We start from the raw sequence: 21,171 nt of genomic DNA, 5'->3' as shown, positions 1-21,171 counted from the left end.
GTACATCTAATTGTGTTGTTTTTATGACTAATATATCTTAAAACATTTTCTACTACTTCCTGGCTTTCCTTAATGTGAAATGGTAGAAAGTGTCATTCCAAACAAAAATAAAACTTCATTAACTGAAATTGGAGAGTTTCCTTGTATTATATTATGGTGTTTCTTTATGTATATTATGTGTTGATCAGCATCTGACCAGTTAAAACAAAAACCTCCGTTTTCCCATTTTCCATTAAGAGTTTGCTTTTTTTTTTGGTCATGATCAACAAAAGCTCTGTAAAAGGCCAGGGTATCAAGGTTGTCTTAAGCAGTTTGGTCAGTTGGTCAACCAGAATTTATTCAGCACTGAGATTGCAGAGAAAGGCAAAAACAGCCCTTGTCCCAAGGTGCTAACATTCTCACTGGAGTGGATAGCATGGTTCATCTGAAATATGTAGAATGTTAAAAGGTCATCTAGAAAAGTAAGGCATTAGCAACTGAGAGAACTGCAAGAGTCCTCCTACAAAAGGTGGGACTAGATAGAGCCTTGAGGGTAGTTGGGGAAAGCAGGAAGGCAGAGGTGAGAGAGCGGAGCATTCAAGGCATGGGGGACAGCTGGCCAGGGTAAAGGCAAGGAGATAGAATGCTATGGTGGAGGGACTGAAAGTAAGGCAAGGTAACCGAATCATAGAATATGTGAAGGTAGTAAGGGTTATTTCCGGAAGACTGGCAAGGTGGGAGAGTTATAAAGAACTTTAAATCCCAATCAGGGGAGACAGATTTATTTCATCCTGGAGGCAGAGCATGCTTTTTGTTCTTAGAGCCAGAAATGATGTTGGCGATAATTGTGCCAAGGATTTGCCACCTAATCATTCCAGCAGTTACTCGGTTATGTCGTATCGAACTTTTCTTGCCTTTTAACTCAATCATAAAATAACAGTATTGGCAACTTAGGCTGTAGGATTGTTTTAGGGAATAACTCCCCTGAAATGATGATCATAATTTTTCTATGCAAATCAATAATGATTATACTTTGTTCTACTGAGAAGCAGAAAACTAATTGGAGGGGTAGAGAGATTCAATGAAAAATTCAACCATTTAAGCACCTGCTGCATGCAAAGCACTAAAGTGGAAAATGGGCCTTTACATACTTAAGAATGGTAGCTCTACCCCCTTGATATTGATCATGGATTTAGACCTGGAAGGTTCCTTCTAGGCCAATTAGGTCGACTTCTTCATTTTACCTGTAATAAAGGTAACACACAGGGAGGTTAAGTGATTTGCCCAGAGTTGTCCAGTGAGTAAGTGGCTGAGGTGAGAGCTGAACTCAGATCTTCTTGAATCTAAGTCCATGTCCCATCCGATATATCATGCTTGGTTCAGCATCATGCTTCAGTTCTTGGTCACAGCAAAGGAAAGCACAGCCATTCTTCATAACCAGGTGATGAGACAATATTGATTTGGTTCAGGTTTTTCTTTTTAAGCCATTTTATCCTAAATGCTCACAAGTTGAACAGATCGGAATACATCCTATACATCAAGATTTGAGAAAGATTTTCTATTCCAAAATCTTGATTTTAAATGTGTATTTCCTCTTGAGAAGTTCTCAAGTAATAGGAAAGAAGAAATCATGCCAAAAAAGCTCACACTTCCCATTGGAAGAGATCAGAGACATTCTAGCATATTTACAGGATTCACATCAAATTCTTGTTTATAAGATTCTTTCCCAATATCTCCCTTATTATCATTTCCATTTTATTGCCATTCTTTTTCTTTAAACCCTTACCTTCTTAGAGTCAATACTATGTATCAGTTCTAAGGCAGAAGAGCAGTAAGGACTAAGCAATGGGGTTAAGTGACTTGCCCAGGGTCACACAACTAGAAAGTATCTGAGATCAGATTTGAACCCAGGTCCTCCTGGTTCTCTATCCACTGAATCACCTAGCTATCTCTTTACTGTCATTCTTAAAAGTAGCATGAGATAGGGAATAGTCTACTGGCCTTGTGGTCAGGATGACCTGGGTTCAAATCCCATTTCAGATACTTAATATTTCACCCAGGATAAGTAATTTAAAATCTTCACAGCTTCAGAAAAATCTTCAGCTTCTGGATGTGTTGCAATGGCAATTTGCAGCAAGTTAACAGAGGAAGGGGGAAGGGTGGGGAAGAGCTTCCCAAATAGGAGTCTCCCATCTTATCTGCAATACAATTACAATTCCTGATAGGACAATAAATCACAAAAGGTGCCTTTGCTGGATGATAGTGGTGTTTTTTCCTCTCAGCATATTCTCTATTGGCCAAAATTTTTGTGAGCTTTGTTTAAGTGGAGTTAAATTTTCTACTCAGAATACATGTGAAAATTCAGATGCTTTCAAAATAGCACTAAATATTTCTCATGATCTCTTTTTACATTTACTTCAAAGGTTTCCTTCAAACTACAGCTGATGAATTTTGCTTTTACTACGCAAGAAAAGATGGTGGCTTGTGCTTTCCAGATTTTCCAAGAAAACAAGTGAGAGGCCCAACATCTAACTATTTGGACCAGATGGAAGAATATGACAAAGTGGACGAGATCAGCAGGTTCATAAAGATAAATGCTGTTTAATCTAAAAAAAACTGACAAATCTTTGTGGTTTTGACAGTGAATCAACTCAGTCTGTGCTTATGCTCAGCAGCTGTGTCCTCCAGATGTTTCTTTCTTCTGCTAGTTTGCTTTCTTAAAAATCACATTAGTGTAAATGCCTTTTTAATATTTAGGTTACTAATCATGTGCTTGGCTTCTCTCTGATTCATGTACACACACACACACACACACACACACACACATATATATGTATGTATATATATTCCCTGGTTCTAGTTTTATACTTGAATTTCATTGTTGAAATATCCAGTGGAATTTATTTCAGATTAACAAATCATTTCTTTGACAAGATAGTTTTCTCTGATACTTTTTAAAAAATAAGTTTTAATTTTACGAATAAAGCTAACTAGTGATGATTGCTGAAAAAATTAAAACTGGTTACTTAGAGAAACTTTAAGAGACATTTACACTAACTTTGCTAACATTCCCTTTATTCTGCTCTCTGATATAAAACTGCTTGGCTTCTCTTTGTCAAATCTGTTTACCTGTCATATTGTGACTCGAACAGTAAGTAGCCTTTTAGCAACCTCCAAACACTAGTTCCTCAGGAACTATGTCTTGAAAAATGTGTGAGGTTTTGCATCTCTATTCATTCCCTCCATCCCCCTCAAAAAAAAACTGACTGGTTTTCTTTCATTTGTCTAGAAAGCATAAACACAGCTGCTTCTGTGCCCAGGAAATCGTGAGTGGGTTGAGGCAGCCTGTCGGAGCCCTGCACTGTGGGGATGGCTCCCAACGTCTCTTCATCCTTGAAAAGGAAGGCTACGTGAAGATATTCACCCCAGAAGGAGAAATTCTCAAGGAGCCTTTCTTGGACATACACAAACTTGTTCAGAGTGGAATAAAGGTTGGCACACTTTTTCTTTTCTTTACATCTTGTGGTACCGCTTGCTATTTTCATTTTGTTTGTTTGTTTGTTTGTTTAAATTTATCATCCCATCTTATGCTGTTCAATTTCCTAAGAAAAAAAGAGAGTGAATTGTGGCTATTTTAGGAGCAAATAAGAAGGGCAGAAAGGAAAGAAAAACTAAGTGAGGTAACTGAAAAGAGAGGAGGTTGCTGAGTTGTCTATGTTGTTTGGTTGTTAGTGGGAAAATCCCTGGGCAGATCGTTGTGCAGCTTTTACATCCCTATAGAGGTCATAACTTTAAAAGTATTTTCCTACTGCTTATAATCAAAGCTTCGTAGCAAGCTGTATAACGAGCTCTCTCTTAGAGTCATTCGCAGTTGGTGCCGTCAATACCACGCACTGTGCATGATGATTATTATTAAGCCCCTGCTATCTGAACTGACAGTTTCCTGTGTGTAAGCAATTTGTACATGATCCGAGATGAGAAAGCTACATCTGTATTTACCAGCAGATGAGTAAGCACTTCTGGCTATTTAAGCAGTTGGAGAGCATCATTCAATGTCTCCATTTTGAGGTGAGGTGATCAAAGCCACCTTACGTGTATGCATTTCCTCTCATGATGCTGTCTATCGTATATAAGGTACGTACAAACTTCTCTACGCCGAGCTAACCAAACCAAGAACATCACTTGATGGGAACCAACTAGGCTCTTGGTTTCTACCACTCTGAATGTTTTAAGCTTTTGAGCATGTTATACACTATTACATTTCCTTCATTATGCTCCTTCGAGTAAGTTGTCTGCTTTCTTTTCTAGTTGGGACCTTAGAATGAGAAAATGTTTCAAATTTAGGAGATCCTGCCCTCCTTAGTAACAGAGTAACACCAGAAGCCTACGATACTCTGTGTGTGTGTGTGTGTGTGTGTGTGTGTGTGTGTGTGTGTAGATGAAAAGCTATTTACAAAAAGATATGTGCCTACAGGGAAAAGAAGTAAGATATTGGAGCTCATTGTGATCACTTAAAAAGTTATGAGGGACAGCTAGGTGGCTCAGTGGATAGAGAACCAAGCCTAGTGATAGGAGGTCCTAGGTACAAATATGACCTCAGGCACTTATTACCTGTGTGATCCTGAGCAAGTCATTTTACCCCAATTGCCTAGCTCTTGTTGCTCTTCTGTCTTAGAACCAATACTTAGTATTGATTCTAAGACAGAAGATAAGAAGGGTTTTTTTAAGTTATTAGAACTCAAATCTCATTTTCTGACTTGTACTTTGATCATCTGTCCAAAGAATGTCCATCTTTTTAAAAATATTTTCCTTCAAAACTAGTTAATCCTTCTAGTAGACAGAATTTAGCTTGAATTAAGTATTTCCTTTTTTCTGAAGGATGGAAGTATCATAGATACCAATTAAAAAGCTTAAAGTGTACAAAAAATAATAAAAGTCTAAGTAATCTATGGGATTAGTTATGATGTTTCTTAAAGTCTAAAACTTTGAGCCTTCCAGACCTTGGTTTAACAGAGGTCAAAAAGACATGTAGGCTTTTCTGTTTGAAAAAAGTTGAAGATTGGAATGTTCAGAATCTTTACTATGCTGGTTTATGACTCAGCTATTTTCTTTATTTACCTGGTGCTATATTCTCCAAGTTATAGACATAGATCAGGGGAAGAACATGGCTTAGTAGGGTCGATTTTGATAGAGAACCTAATAGATCCATGTTCTAATGTTGTCACTGCTGATATCCTGCCATTGGAGCTGATATCAACTCACTGCTTTCCCAGCCTACCTATCCCCAAAGGCACCTGTACTCAAATTCTAGATTTATGTGAAATGTCGATGATTAATACTATTCATTACTAAAGCATAAAATTATGGAGCTAGAAGTAACTTAGGAGATCCTTCAAGCCAACTCTTTCACTTCATCTTTGAGTAGATTAAAGCATAGGAAAGTTAAATGAATTGCCCGGAGTCACACAGCTATTAAAGGACAGATGCAGGATCTGAACCTAGGTTTTCAGACTCAAGTATTGGTTCCTTTCCCCTATAACATGTTATGCTTCTAAGCAGTGTGCTTTAATTTTAATTGCTCTAACTTTGGAGGTTCTCTGATATATTTTAAGTCTTCAGCATCTCTTTTGTAAATATAAAAAAAAATATTAGGCTTGAATTATAAAAATAACTAAAGGATATTTTTGTGTGTGCATGATAAACTCTTTTTTTTTTTTTGCTTTTGAAATACAAAAGATCCCATTCTCTAACTGAAAATTTTACCAGATCTTGCTGACAGAGTATGGACAATGGCACCTGCAGCATTTTAAAAATGTCCATGTAATAGGATACAAAGGGTGTTTTTCAACCGCTAAATTATTACATGAATCACGGGTTCAGTATTGTGCCTTCAGAACTACAATTAGGTTGGTGCGACTGGAGCTTTGTGCTAGGGTGCCAACATTTTGAGGGCACTGACAGCATTTGGATTCCTTTAGCAAAGAAAAATGCCTGGGCATTTCTGATGAGTAAAAAATAGTTATCTAATAGTTACATTGTTCCAAATTAAGAATGTCTTTGGGAAGGGGGTAGATCCAGAAAGTACCATGATTTCAATACAAAAGGTATCAACCAAACTTAGAAAAAAGAATTTGTTAAAAATAGGAAACTGCCCAAGATCACACTCCCCCCCCCCCTCTTTTTCCTTTCCTGTAACAGCCTCATGGGATCCCTAGGGTCTCTCCCTTCTCTCTTGCCCTGGGCACTATGGTTCATCTTGCTCATCCAATTCTGGATGGAACTTCTGTCCTTGTAACTTCATTAGGTCCTTTCTTCAAATAGAGAATCTCCACCCTTTAGCAAGCCCCCCCCCCCAAACCATACTACTTGGCATATAGTAAAAATAAATGAGATCAGATATAACGATGCATGTCCCCGTGAGAGGAATTACTCAGATGTGAAGCTGGCTACCAAGAAAGCCTATGGAATTTCTTTTTTTAGAAATCTTTGAAAATATAATCATAGACAACCATTTCCTCTCGGAGATGGACCTGCGAGGCGTCAAGGGGTTGGATTTGGTGACCTCTTGAAACTTCTCCCATCTCTCCCTCAAGTTCCTGGTGAATTCAACATTTTAAATTGTTCATGTATAATCTCTTGGGGCATTCTAGAATGATCTTGTTCTTCCAGAAGTTCTTTGGAAAGAGCTATACAAGGCTATGTTTCAGTCAGAAGAAAGCACAGTCTCTTACCCCTAACATACCTCTGTATGAACTGTCACTTGTGAGGCTTCTGTCTTGACAAGTGACTGGTTATTGCTGTAGCATTCACCCGGGTTTTTTTAGTAATATTTTTCATACATGTGTAGAGAGATTTACATATCTTTTTATCTATATGTGTGTGTATTTACATGTGCATATGTGTGTATTATAGCTGTGTGTATGTATAGATAGGAATCTATACATACTTATCCACTAGATTACTTTGAATGAGGAGATGGACCAGTCTCTGGCAGTCTAAAAGTCTTGGCACAGATATTTTGAAAAAAGAAATAAATGGGGGCAGCTGGGTGGCTCAGTAGATAGAGAGCCAGGCCTAGAGACGGGAGGTCCTGAGTTCAAATCTGGCCTTAGACACTTCCTAGCTGAGTGGCCCTGGACAAGTCACTTAACCCCCATTGCCTAGCCCTTACTGCTCTTCTGCCTTAGAACCAATAAGACAGAAGGTAAGGTTTAAAAAAAAAAACACCCATAAAGTAGTCAACTGTTGTGGTTTGTTTTTTTTTAATGTCTAATAAATTGCTGATTAGTTGGTCAATTATTTGATCCTTATTTTTGATGATACCAGGTTGCAGGACCAAAATGCATATTATGATGAGAATAATTCCCCTCTGTCATACAGGATGAAATTATTCCTGTGACTTTTTTTTTACCCATTAAAAATTTTTTGCATACCATCCCTGTTTGGCATTTCACGTCAGTTCCTGTAAAAACTGGAAAGGACTCCTGGGTGGTATTTTAATGGAATTTCCTGATGCATCTCATTGAATGGCTGACTGTACTGGAGTAGAAGGCTAGCCTAAGCTTGGCATGCATGCAAAAGTGGATACAAGTCTACACCTGTCACCTGCAGTCACTCCTCTGAAAAACTAAGAAGCACATTTCTTTCACCTTCAGTGATCCTGAGCAATCAGAGGATGGACACGCTAGCTCACATCCTTGCCCTCTTAGAGGGAGATCATGCAACAGACAAAGCTGAAAGATGTGTCTGTTACTGGCACAAGTGTCAGTGGACCCCCAAGTATCCCTCTCCATCGGCACGGATCCCCATTTCCAAAGATGCTTTTCGTAGCAGCCCATTTACCCTAGAAAGGATAAGACGTATGTCTGAAAGCTGCTGATTGTCTGGGTGATTGCACACATTGAAGCTGGTCTCTGGCAATAGGGCAGCCGGGGTGACCCAGAGTCATGGGAGCATGTGGAGGAGAGCCCCTGCAGACACAGGAACAAGCCCTTACGGGGCAACCTCTTGTCTCACATGCTTGTAATCACCTAAGTGACTGAGCAGCACAAGTTTGGGGAAATCCAAGCGCTCGTCCATCCACAGGGCATGAAGACACAGCAAATGTTGCAGAAACTTATTTCGCAGACTTGCTTATTCTCATTTGCCCTGACTATGAAGTGCTGCTCAGGAGAGAATGAAATGTGAATGGTTTTTTGATGAAAAGATCAGAATGGAAAGAATAAATGCTGCGCCATTGATTTTTATTCAGTGTCACCACACTTGGGACTGTGATTGGATGAGACGATCTCTTGTGAAATATGACTCGGTCCCCTGCATGTTGGAAAGAGCAGGTAAAAAAAGTCTCTGGTTTCTTTTGTTAGTGCAAGAAAGGTTGCAGCTAAATTATAGAAGCTGAGAGTATAAAATCCAGCAAGAAGAAGAAGATGGTCTAACCAGCTAAATATAATGAAGACATCTGAGAATATGTGTGTATTTATATATGTATATAAAATCATATACATATTGGTGAATTTCATTTCAATGACAAGAGCTTCAGGAGTGGATCTAAAGTCCAATTAACATATACAACATTATTGTACTCATATAAGCAGCTTAAAGCTAAATCCTCTTTTTTGGTCATAAAATCTTGAAGCTCGTGTGTGTGTGTGTGTGTGTGTGTGTGTGTGTGTGTGTGTGCACGTTTGTGTGTGTGTGTGTGTGCAAATTATACTTGTAACCAATTACATGGGCTTGGAATATGGTAAACTGTATATCCCTAAGCAAAATTTTTGAATCTTCAGTATCTTTTTTTTCCACATTTACCAAATATTTATGTGCCTACTATGTGCGAGGCACTGGGCCACAGAGCAAGATTCAATGGAGAGCCTGCTGCCGAGGAATCTATAATACAATAAAAATGGAGAATAGGCCTGTGATTTTACCGGTATTGGAAACTCCTTCTACCAATGTAGGGCAATCAGCTTCTCTGCAATTTATAGTCATAGAAAGATATCTAGAGCATTGAGGAATTAAAAGAGATTTTCCCAGGGTCACACAGAGAGTATTTGTCAGGGGTAAGATTTGAGCCCAGAAAGTCCTGCTTTTGAGATGAACTTTCTTTCCACTATTCATGTCGCTTCTCATCTGATTTGGGTGGGGAGGAATCAGGGGACAGGAGTAGGAAGCAAAACCTATATACACAAATAACTATGGCTTGGGAGAGTGATATGTGAAGGAGCTGTCCAGGAAAAGTACTATGAGGAATTTGAAGAAGGAAAAATCACTTGCAACCTGGGGAGAAATGAATGACATGTTAATTTAGCTCTTTAGAAGTGGTGATACCTGGGTTGAGTTACTGAAGGAAGGAAGGGTTTAAGCAGTCAAAGATGGCAAGTAAGGAGCATGAAATGCAATATTATTTTTTATTTTAAAATAATAACAATCATTTTCACAGTACTTTTGAGAATTACAAAGTACTTTATAAATATCATCTTATTAGATCCTCACAACAGTTCGGGGAGGTAGGTACTATTATCCTCATTTTACAGATGAGGAAACTGAGGTAGACAAGTTAAGTGACTTGCCCAGGATCACACTGCCTGAGGCAAGATTTGAACTTGGGCCTCTCTGACTTCCAGAGCTAGCATTCCATCTACTGTGGGACCTAGAAATGAACCTTGTATTTAACTTTTTCTTTAACTCCAACCTCCATTAATCAACAACACTTTATTATATTTTTTACTCATAAATATACCTTTCTTTAAACAAATTCTTGAATAAATTAGTAATAATAGTAAAATAATAGTTGAAGTGTGTATATAGAATCTCCTACCTCTTTCTGACTCAATACTCTATTCCAGGAGTCTGCAACCTTTTTGGCCGTGAGAGCCATAAACGCCACAAATAATCCATTGGGGGCAGCTGGGTAGCTCAGTGGATTGAGAGCCATACAGTGCTCACAGTGCGGCTCCTGTAACAGTGCCTGAAAAAAAATTGACTTTATGGCTCCTGCAGAAAGAGCCATACGTTGCTGACCCCTGCTCTATTCTATACTACAAATTAAGACTGACTTTATGAAAGCTAATTTTAAATTAATGAGATTTCACCAAAGTTAACTTTTTTTTCTAGAATGAATCTTTTCATCATGTAATTAATATCACCTTTTATTTATCTTATAATTTTGGAGTTTTTTGTATTGGGTTACCATAAATTAAGGGTATGCATTTGTTACAGCATTTTATAATGTTTTATTTTAGCATTTGTCATTAAATTTTTAAGATAGTGTTTATATCTATCCTTATGTACATAGGACCATTAATTAATAGCTAAAAGAGAACATGTAGTCTAACCCTCTAATCTCATGAAAGAAATAACAGAAGCACAGAAAGGTTAAGTGATTTGCCCCTGGATTACACGCAAAAAAATGTAAGGAGCAGGGCTGGGATTCAAACCCAACATCTCATGGCAATAAATACCTTGTTCTTTTCCTAGGATTGACGAACTTGAGTGGTCTAGGCAAATATTTATTCCAACAGTCTTCCTAGGTCTTCTCTCTTGGACTCAGAAATGGAGAATAAGAATGGTTTTTATTTGCATGATATATTAATATATGCAAAGCTAATTCATTTTTTTATTTAAAAAAAGTTTTAATCTTCATAGAAACCCAGTGAAGTACGCCAAGCAGTATGATTATATTTTTAGAGATAGGAGAAGATGAAGGCACTTATTTGAGGTCCAATGGTCACCAAAAGGCAACAGAAGCAATAGCTGGTAGATGAAGAATATTTAAAATGGTCTTCATCTTTTTCTAGTCAAAGGAAGGGGGTCCTTGAATCTGATGGCTTTTACTGGTTATGTTATTAAAAGGAAGCAATATGGGAAGGTTGGGCCATTGCAAAATCTCTAATACCCTCCACCTTCTCTCACCTATCTATGAGTTCTCTTCTCTCTGAGAACCTATTTTTCTCTCCTGGAACCATGTTTCTCCCTAGAAAGAAAAGAGGAAAAAAATGGGAGAAACTCTGTTGTTTTTTTCTCCCACAAGCTTAATTGAATTTATGGTTAACACTCTGAATATAACTCTAGAACTGAAAAAAAGAAGCAAACCCAAAGTGGCAGGTTTCTTAAAACTAGCACAAAAGTGGGGAGTACAAGGCTTTTGGGGGAAGAACTTAGTTGAAACTTTTATCTCCTACTCCTGCTGGTTTCTATCAAGCTAATGAACAGGAGAAATCTAGCCTTCCTTCTTTGGCAATTCAATTCACTTCAAAAATCATTTATTCAATATTCATTTCATGAAGTAAGAAAATTATAAGGACCTGAGAGATACCTAGTTTAGACAAGACAGGTTCCCTGGCCTCATGGAACTTATTGCTTATAAAAGTTGGTGAATGCTTCCTTAAAAAATACCATTTTAGCATTTAGAGGAACAACAGGAGTAGTAGATAAAGTAGGCTTGGAATCAGGAAGACTAGGATTCAAATCATGCCCCTGACATTTACTAGTTATATGTCCCCAAGCAAATCACTTAGCTTTTCTAATCCTTAGTTCCTCATTTATAAAATGATGGGATTGGAATAGCTGATCTCTAAGGTCCCTTCTAGTTCTAAATCTACGACACCGTAACTGTGTCTCAGTCCTCCAATTAGGTGCTTTAATATCTCCAATAGCCACAATAGAGTTGTCACTCAATAATCTATTGTACTGAGGGGGGGGGACAATAAAATGGATGGAATGTGATGGAATAATTCACCCAGTGAAATAATTTTTATTGGAGAGCTCATTTTTTAAAAAATACACACACACACATATACATTCAAATACTTTCCTAGTACCAACTCTGTGTTAGAAAAGGTACCTAGAAAATACTTCCCTGGTCTCTGACATTAGCTTCGCCTAATAAGAAGGGATGCTAGTAAGTAATAAAAATACAAGTTACAACAGAATTGTCCAACTTTCAGGATAAAGAATTATGATTGGTTGGAGGTAAAAAGGTGTTATTTGCCAGGGAGGACTCAACAATTTCAAGTGAATCTATTTATTTATACCTCCTAACAGTCAGTGAATATAGAAAGGTGAGAAGCCAAACTCTACAATTGTATTGAACATTCTTAGTCCTAAAGAAGAAATGAAAAAAAAAACAAAACCCTTGTCACCTTCTCTTGTAGGGATAAGGTAATTTAGAAGAGCATTGATTCTATCATTTGGTGTCATAATTCAAGGGACATTTGTTTTAGCTTAACTATTCTTTGTTCTAAAGGAAAGGTGAGTGGCAAGACTTAAGGGGTGTTTTTATGAAAGGCATCAATAAAACACTAATTACGAAATTAAAAACAGGATGTCAGATTTGATCGCTTCAAAGATTCCTTCTAGTGATGATTCTCTGGAGTCTAAATTATAATTTCTGATTTTTAAATTAGATACTTAATTTAATTATAATAATTTTATTTATCCCATTTAATTCTAATAGTTTAATTGATCTTTATTTTATATCTCAAATGTTTCCTTTTATATCCTTTCCTTCTTTGCCTGATTCTTACCTTATTATAAAAAAAAAAAAACAATCAAGCAAACTTACTCTAAGTGCTTACTATGTGTCAGGTCACAACTGGAGACGACATTCATGAACCAGAGTTTACTTGGTCATTCCCCAACATTGACTTGACTCCTTTGTGTGTTGGTGTTGTTTTCATTCAGGTTGTTACAAGCGTGGTGTATATTGTTCTCCTGATTTTATTTTCCCTGCTCTTCATCTGGCCAGGCAAACCATATCTGTTCATGTAAACCACATTCAACTCCCACCTTTTCTACCAAGAAGAGGAAGGAATGCTAGATATTCTGTTTTTCCAAAATAATACTGCTCCTGCTCATTGCCTTAATTAGTTATGTTTTTAAAAAATAGACTTTGGTGTTATTTGTTTTTAATATAATTTGATATTTTTCGGTTTTGTTGGTGTTTCATTTTTATGTCACCTCATTTACTTCCCATACCCCCCATAGTTTACCCCCATAAATTCCCATACCCCCATAAAATTATTTATTAAAAAAGAGGCAGAAGAGGAAAAAAGTTAGCAAAAGCAATCAATGCATAAAAAAATCCTTACATTATATGCAGTGGCATAGAGAGAGATCTCTTCTTGTGTCTTTTCTTTAGGACCAAGCTTATTCTTCATAATTCTGCAAGCTTCATTTTCCATTGTTTTGTAATGGTTGTTCCTTCCATTTAGATTATAGATATTGGGTATATTGTTTTCCTGGCTCTGTTTCCTTCATTTTGAGACAGCTGATGTAAGTCTTTCTATGTTTCTCTGTCATGATAATGATCATCATCTTTTATACCATTAAAATGGTCAGTAAACATTTTTAAGTACCTACTATGTGCCAGGCTATAGCTGGGGATGACCTTCACAAACTACAGTTTACTTAGCCATACCTCAACTGATGGGCATCAAATTACCTTCTATATATAAAAACATTCAAGTTATTATGGATCATAATAATGATATTATCATAATTATAATATTATCATAATCATCATAATAATAATATAAGCATCGAGCATCTTGTTCACCTGATTTTACTTTCCCAGCTCTTGATTTGGCCATAGGAGGCTCTTCGATTACTTTGAACACTTCCTGTTTATCACTTCTTTCAGTGTGATACTTTGGCATCTCTTGGAGCATGTGTGGTTCTTGACTTTTGCATAGTAATGATATCAAGATCACCATGTAATTATAGGGATATACATATCAGAGACAGGCATTCAATCTGCTTGACTAACATTTTAGAGAAAGTTTTCTAAATCTTAAACTCCATCTTTCTTTTATTTCTTCCAACTTTCTTCTCCAAAAGGCCATGAAAGAATAGCTCCAAAAAAAAATACCTTTTTGTGTGTGATTCTTTAGTTTAAAGCTTTTTTGGCAGGTTTATGCAGCTTTAATGCCTTTTAATGTCTTTCAACTTTTAACTAGTTTTGTTTCGCTTTATTAAGTTGTTTTAATACAATTTATTTTGCTTTTGTTTTCCAATGAGAATTTAGCTAAATTCATGGGATATTTGTAAGTTCAAATGAACTGTTCCCCTGTGATTCCCTCCAACTTTAGGACGATGTTTTCTACAATTTTAAATATTCATCATAGAGGGAGTAGTCAGAGTGCCTTAATTTGGGCATAGAAACTACATCGTAATTATGGGATTATGTTGGATCATCACCTATAGAAAAGCTAAGGTCTAGAGCACTTAAAATAAGTCCTTTTAAAACAGGATCATTGGTTATAAGATAAAGGTTACCTTCAGGCCTTCTCATTAAAATGGGCTTTGCAAAATAATGTGCAAAGCACACCAGAGAGTGTAGCTAGAGATTTGGGTTTGCAAAGGGTATTCAATGATGGGGTCCTGGTTACAGGACTAATCCCAGAGTCAGGAAAACTTAAGATCAAGTCCTGCCTCCAGTATTCTAGCTGTGTGACCATGGGATAAATAAGTGGCTAGTCTGCTTTGCTAAGGATGATCCCATACTGGAAGGTCTCCATACTGACAAAATTACAGGGCCAGAGCAAAAACAATAATAAAGATGGCGATAAGAAATAAATGATTTTTATGGCTTCAGAGTTTATAAATCACCTTCATATTGATCATCTCTATGAACTTCACAGTGACCCTATGATGTAGATAACAGGATAGGATCCTCATTTAAGAAAGGCAGAAACAAGGGTCAGAGAAGTTAATTCACACAAAATAAACTGGCATACGTTAGACTGGAACCCAAATGTCCCAACTCCCAATACAGTGTTCTTTTTACCATACTGGGTGATCTCTTTTTTTAGCATCTCTTTGTAAGTCAGATCTAAGGATTACATTGATTCAGTTCTATAAATACTTATTAAGCACTGATTATGTGTAAAAAAAGAAAAGAAAAGAAATAATAATAGGGGATGGCATAAAGAGCTGACCTCAGAGTCAGAAAGACCTTGATTGAAAACCCGCCTCTGATACATACTGACCACATGACACATGTCAGCATCTCAGTGCTTCAGACACATTTAGTTGGAACAACCTGGAGTCAGTTCTTAATCTTGATCTTCCTCAGTTAAAATCTGGCCTCAGATACTTATTAGCTGTGTGACCCTGGACAGGTCATTTAACCCTATTTGCCTCAGTTTCCTCATCTGTAAAATGACTTGGAGAAGGCAATGGCAAACCATTCCAATATCTTTGTCAAGGAAATCCCAAACAGGGTCACAAAGTCTGAACTGAAAAATGACTTCAAACACAACTGAAAAACAACTGAACAACAACAAAACCCAGACACTTCTGAGAGGATAAAATTCAGTCAGAACAAATCCACATTTGGTATAAGAAAAAAATCACAGGAACTTCCCAAACCAATAAAATCCCAGCTTCTGTTTAAAACTGGGCACGGTCCTGTGCTACAGATTTTTCTGTTCAATAAACATGTAAATACTTACATTGTTTGAGGTGGACAGAGTGGTGAACAGAGTCAAGAAGACCTGAGTTTCAGTCCTGCCTCAGACACTAGCTGTGTAATCCCAGGCAAGTCACAATCTCTCTGTCCCTCAATTTCTTCATTTGTAAAATGAGGGTGGGGCGCGTTCATTGAATTCTAAGGTCCCTTATGGTTTTAAATGTAAGATCCTGTGGAAAGCACTAGTGATGAAAAAGGAGGAAAATCCCAGCACTCGAGAAGCTTCCATTCCACTGGAATATTCCAAAATGGTTTCGAGACAGTTGGAAATATCACCTTTTATACATTTTAAATGGTATTCAGGAATTATCATTTTTTAAAGAACACAATAGTTTCATACATGACAAAGTGCCCTTATATTCATTTTCCCTACCTGGGGCACAGTATCCATAGCTTATAGAGAGAATTCTTTAAATATACTCTTTAAAATATGACCTAATTCCTCCTTGGTCTTTTACTCTCCAGATCAGTGGTAAAAAACAGAGCTTTATTACTTTTTCCTTCATTTATTTAAGATGAAAATGTGCTAATTGCTCTATGAGGCATTTACTTGGTTGAGCTTGAGAAGAGAAAAAGAAAGTCCATTTTAAAGCTTGCATTGAAGCAATCTCATTGTTGCTAGGCTAACTGTTGAAATGAAATTATTTCATTGGCTTTGGTAGAACGAGGTCCAGTGAACCTGAACCTCAGATACAATAAACTATTATGAAACAGGGCCCTTGCGACCAATGAAAAGTTTTATATTTGGCCACAAAATGCCTTCTGAAAATAATTTCCTGCCCCCAATGTTGAAAGGTTTTCTGCCTTCGCCGTTGAGGAGGACGAAACTCTTTTGTGCTTTTCTTCTAATAAGCATGTTAATACCAACCTCTTCTGCTGAAGTATCTTTGATCTCTGAGGATCACATATTTAAACAAAATGACACATGTCCTCTGGCTATTTCTAGATAAGGAGGCTTCATCTGTTTCAGGAATTCCTGGTTAGCAAAGAATTGGGAAAATAAAATGGTATGTGGGTAACAAAATAAACTTAGAAGTACAGTTATTGAAAGTGGAAGACATTTTTATGTTGGGGGAAAGAGAAACTATCAAATTAATAGATACTTTTTGAATATTCACTGTCTACGATGTACAAGGCAATAAGCAAACAGCTATAAAATCTTCCGGGAATGTAAAACTGCACTTTAGTTTCCATGTACATTAAATTCTTTCTTTGAAATGCCCAGGATAGGTTTACATGCATGGTAATGTCTTTGTTGATTCAAATACCTATTGAACCTAAAAGTGGACTGAACTTGGGGCTACTCTTCGTTTTTTTTCATTTAATTTAACTTTTCAATTAATGAAAGTCTATATTATCTCCCACCTCTCCCAACCCTCATTGAAAAAGAAAGAAAAACAAAACCCTTGTAAAATCTCTCAGGCATAGTCAGGCAAAACAAATTCCCACATTGGCCATAGCCAAAAATATATCAGCTCTACGCTTTGCTCACAGGTCACCAAACATTGGTCCTAAGGCATCAATTACTCTCAGACTATATTTCAGGCTTTAAACTGACATAATCTAGCTCAATCAGTCTATAATTTTCTCCTCGTCATCATTCTTTCTGGATCTTAGGAGAATTTTGAAGAAGAAAAGGTGGATTTCAATAAGCCAGTGATGCATTTTCTGGAGACCAAACTGTGCCACACTTCTTCAAGTCGTCCAACCCTGAGTTAGCCATCTCCCTGAAAAAGCTTGACTGATGGTTGGGTTAGTTTTTTGACCCCTGTAATCTCCCCTCTGGAGGTAGCATCTCTTATTTCCAAGAGGAATGTCCCATGATCCTGGCTAAGTGATGTCACATTGGGACTAGCTCAGCTACCATCTCATTTCCTTCACTTGAAGAGACAGAAATATTGTCTTTGAACTAATAGAACTTAAAATAAATGGGTTATGTGCCTTGCTTTGACTTCAGATGAGCACTCACTCTCAGGGTCACCATCTCAGGCTGACTTAGGTTTAAAAACAGGTATATCTTCACTTCTGTTTTCATAAAAACATTCAGGAACATTTTTTTTCAACCACAATCATTCTGTATGCTCAATGGAAGCTTAATCACAAGATCAAGTGTTTGATGTCTAAAACAAATAGGGTGAGAAGTTGTCAAAGATCCACATTGTATATCACATAATGCAGTCTGCCCAATGAGGAGATGTTTTTAAAAATCAAGTATGTTATTTTAAGTGCCTATTTTCAAACTATATTTAAACTTTTTTGCTTAAGTTTTATTCCTTTATTCTATCTAAATAATTTCTTATCATAGAAAAAATGTTAAAAGTTTTGCTTTTTTGGTTGGACCTGGAAGGTGGAGGGCATAACTCAGAAAAGAGCTGTACTTAGTGGAACAAAGCCATAAATGTGAAGCTTCATTGTTGCTTTTGTTCTCACTATTGAAATTTTAAAAAGCTAGTTGGCAACCACTCCTACATGCACTTGTATGAAAAGAACAATCTCCAATCAGTTTTATTCAGTCAATCATTAAATCAAGGGTTCTCAACCTGAGAATTTATTCCTGCCCTCAAAGGATATGAGAAATTTGTCAAATGGTATGGAGAATATCTGTCATACAACAATATCATGCTATTGAAAATATTGTTGAAATATTCCAGAAACCCTGAATTGACTTCCAGTCAATTAAATTACAAATGTCTGGTGACAAAAAAAAATTATCTTTTGTTTTTGATCTTTGATGTTTTTGGTGATGGTGCTTAATAAATATTTGTTGGTTGGTTACTTGGGGTACCATATGCAGAGCGAATTGCAGAATTTCTTCCCTTTCAAGTAGACAAAGGTTTATTGAAAAGTCAAGGTACCTGGGGGTCAAAAACAAATGGGAACTTCTGGATTAAATCAATAGACTAGAGTAGTAGAAATAGTACTGGTTTGGGAGTTGGGGGGCTCAAATCCCAAGTTTGCTACTTAATACCCAAGTGGCTCTGGGTGATCAACCACTTAACCTCGGGGTTTTCTCATCTGGAAAAATGAAAGAGTTGAGCTAGATGATTGCTAACGACATTTCTAGTTCTAAGTTTGTAATACTAGCAGACAAGACAGAGGTAGAGATGAGACTAGTTCTATCCAATTTGTGCTCAATTAAACAGGTAGCTTGAAAATGATGACCGAACAAACTTGTTAGACTCTTCAAATTACTGGATTGTATAACTGTCAGAGTAAAAAATGTCTTCTTAATTTCTGCCATAAATTCCTCCTGCGGCAGTTTAAACCCCTTTCAATGGAAACAGCTGTTCAGTGCCATCTCTTCTCATGTTTAAAGACTGTTAGTAAATGTCTAGTCAGCCTTTCCTTTTCTTTTCTACCACATTTACCCTCAATATCTTCCCTCAGAATCCAGTTCTCAAAATCGGAAGAGTTCCAGGGGCCTGTTTAATGTAGAAGAATGGGACAATTTAGGAATTATCCAGATTGAAATGAATCTATGTACTGAATACCCAACCCTTCCACTTCCATACCCATAAACATGAAGGGTAATTTTGGGAAACTCACAGTATTGGCAACAGAGAAGATTTGAATGGGTTCAAGCAAAAAGTATAAATTTCGGGTGGTCATTTATGAAGCTAATATAACGAAGCTCCTTGACGACAGGGGCTGTTTCATTTTCTCTGTGTCTTCGATGCTGAGAGCACAGTGCCTATCACATAGTGGTCACTCAATAAATACTTGGTGAATTCAATGGCAGCTATCATGAAAGAGTAAATGTTAAAATGTTAAAACAGGTGTCAAACACATTGCATGTGTTTGGAACCGCATTGTGAAATGTGCATTTGGACAAATCAAAATCCAAAGTCGGGGGCTGAAATTAAAGTATTTTCAGTTCATAGAAATTTCTGAAATTACCATGGATCCGGTATTGTTCCTAACCTCTAGGAGAAAGGACTTTTCATAAGGGGTCCATACTGATGCAATCTGAGGGAACTTCATAGCTCTGTTTTACAATTCAATTCAGCAGGCACACTTATATACCAGGCACGATGTTAGATAATGGGTACATAAAAGCAAAAAGCTCAAGAAGCTTAGGTTCTCCTTGGGAGAAAAGGGAGCAACATGTGTATGGAAAAGTAAATTCAAAAGAAATGGAAAGTAATTTGGGAAGAGAACTAACAACCGAGGGAATTAAGGGGAAGGATAAAGGGCATCTTGTAGGAGGTGGCAATTGGGTTGAGTCTTAAAGAGACCCAGGAGTTTCCAAGAGACAGAAGTGAAAATGAAGCATGGGACTTTGTGAAGTGGGATATGGAGTAGTTCATTCAGGAAACAGCAAGTAAGCGGGTTTGGTTGGAACATCAGCACGTGAGAGAGTAATGTGTAACCAGCTTGGGAACATTGGCTGGAGCCAGATGGTGAAGGGCTTGAAATGCTACACAGAGCAGTTTATAATTTTTTCCTAAAGGCCACAGAAGTTTCTTGATGTGATTTGCTTATCAGTCAGTTTTTTCCCAGTTCTGTTCAGCTTTATATGACCCCATTTCGAGTTTTCTTAGCAAAGATATCAGAGTGGTTTACCATTTCTGCCTCTGGCTCATTTTACAGAAGAGGAAATTGAGGAAAACAGAGTTAAGGGATTTGCCCAGAGTCATGTAGCTAGTGCCTAAGGTTGGATTTGAACTCAGGAAGGTGACTCTTCCCAACTCCAGACCAGGCACTCTATCCACTGTGGCACTTAGCTGCTCTGTTGATTTGCTTGTCAACTTACCTTTATTCTTCCTGATTTCTCAGAAGGATTTTTTTCTTAATGTGAAAGCCTAGCCCTGGGAACTAAACTTAAATTTCGCCCCTTCAAATCCAAGTCTTTCCGGGTGCAAACCTAAGTAGGCAAAGAGCTGTCTACTCCTATTAAAGAGTTCTGAAGCAATGCGACATGGTTTCTGTTGTCTGTGGGCCTGGTGAGCTCAATTTGAGGAGCCAAGAAGGGAGAGAAGATAATAGTTTATCGTCTTATTGCACACGGGTTGATTTTTAGTGTTCTGTGTTTCCTTGAGAGGAATCCCATGGTGCCAATTAACCTAACTTATTCCAAAACAATTCTCTGTTTGGAAAGAATAATTTTCATTGTGGGTGTTCCTTGAAATTGTATGCCTCATACCCTGTTATTACGGAGATGTGTGCAGTACAGTCGAGAGTGCCAGCTCCTTCTCCATGCACTGTATAGATTAGAGTTAGATCCCACACACAGTGCTAGATAATCCCTGACTTAATTTTGTTATATGCACAAGTACCTTTTTGAACAAGTATTTACATTTTTTTAATGTGGAAAAACCTTCATTACCTACCTCTAAAACCAAGCAATTTATTTCAAAATGATTAAACCCAACAAATAATCAGGTTTGGGTTATTTTTTTTCTTTCATTAAAAAAAGACTATTAGATTTGGAAGAAAAAAGTAGCTTTCTGGTTGAGATGGAATCTTTTTATTTTCTCCTTAAATAATGTGAATTGATTTTCCTCCACTATTATGGGAAAATTGTCATAGAAATAATTGAAAAAGTAAGATGAAACCCACATATTAAACTGTGACTTGTTTTCGTTTGGCTCAATGTCAATGGCTGGTTTTTTTTTAATACTTCATAAATTAATTATCCAGCATTCATTTCTAATATTTAATTTGGGGAATGGAATATGAGATCTCTGGCATTCTGCACTGCATCTCTCCCCCTTTCTCTCTCTTCT

The 21,171-nt window shown here is 37.1% G+C and overlaps 1 protein-coding gene across 1 annotated transcript in view; it reads left to right on the top strand.

Annotated features, from left to right (window-relative positions):
- The window catches only part of LOC123251183 (hedgehog interacting protein), a 132,813-nt gene that overhangs the window by 13,677 nt on the left and 97,965 nt on the right, over positions 1–21,171 (top strand). Inside the window, exons 3-4 of the mRNA XM_044680374.1 lie at positions 2,403–2,559; positions 3,269–3,470. Of these exons, the coding sequence (XP_044536309.1) occupies positions 2,403–2,559; positions 3,269–3,470 (359 nt within the window). The remainder of the gene's footprint in view (positions 1–2,402; positions 2,560–3,268; positions 3,471–21,171) is intronic.

The sequence above is a fragment of the Gracilinanus agilis genome, chromosome 6, assembly GCF_016433145.1.
Source record: "Gracilinanus agilis isolate LMUSP501 chromosome 6, AgileGrace, whole genome shotgun sequence".
NCBI classification, from domain to species: Eukaryota; Metazoa; Chordata; class Mammalia; order Didelphimorphia; family Didelphidae; genus Gracilinanus; species Gracilinanus agilis.
This window is presented reverse-complemented; position numbering and strand designations above follow the sequence as displayed.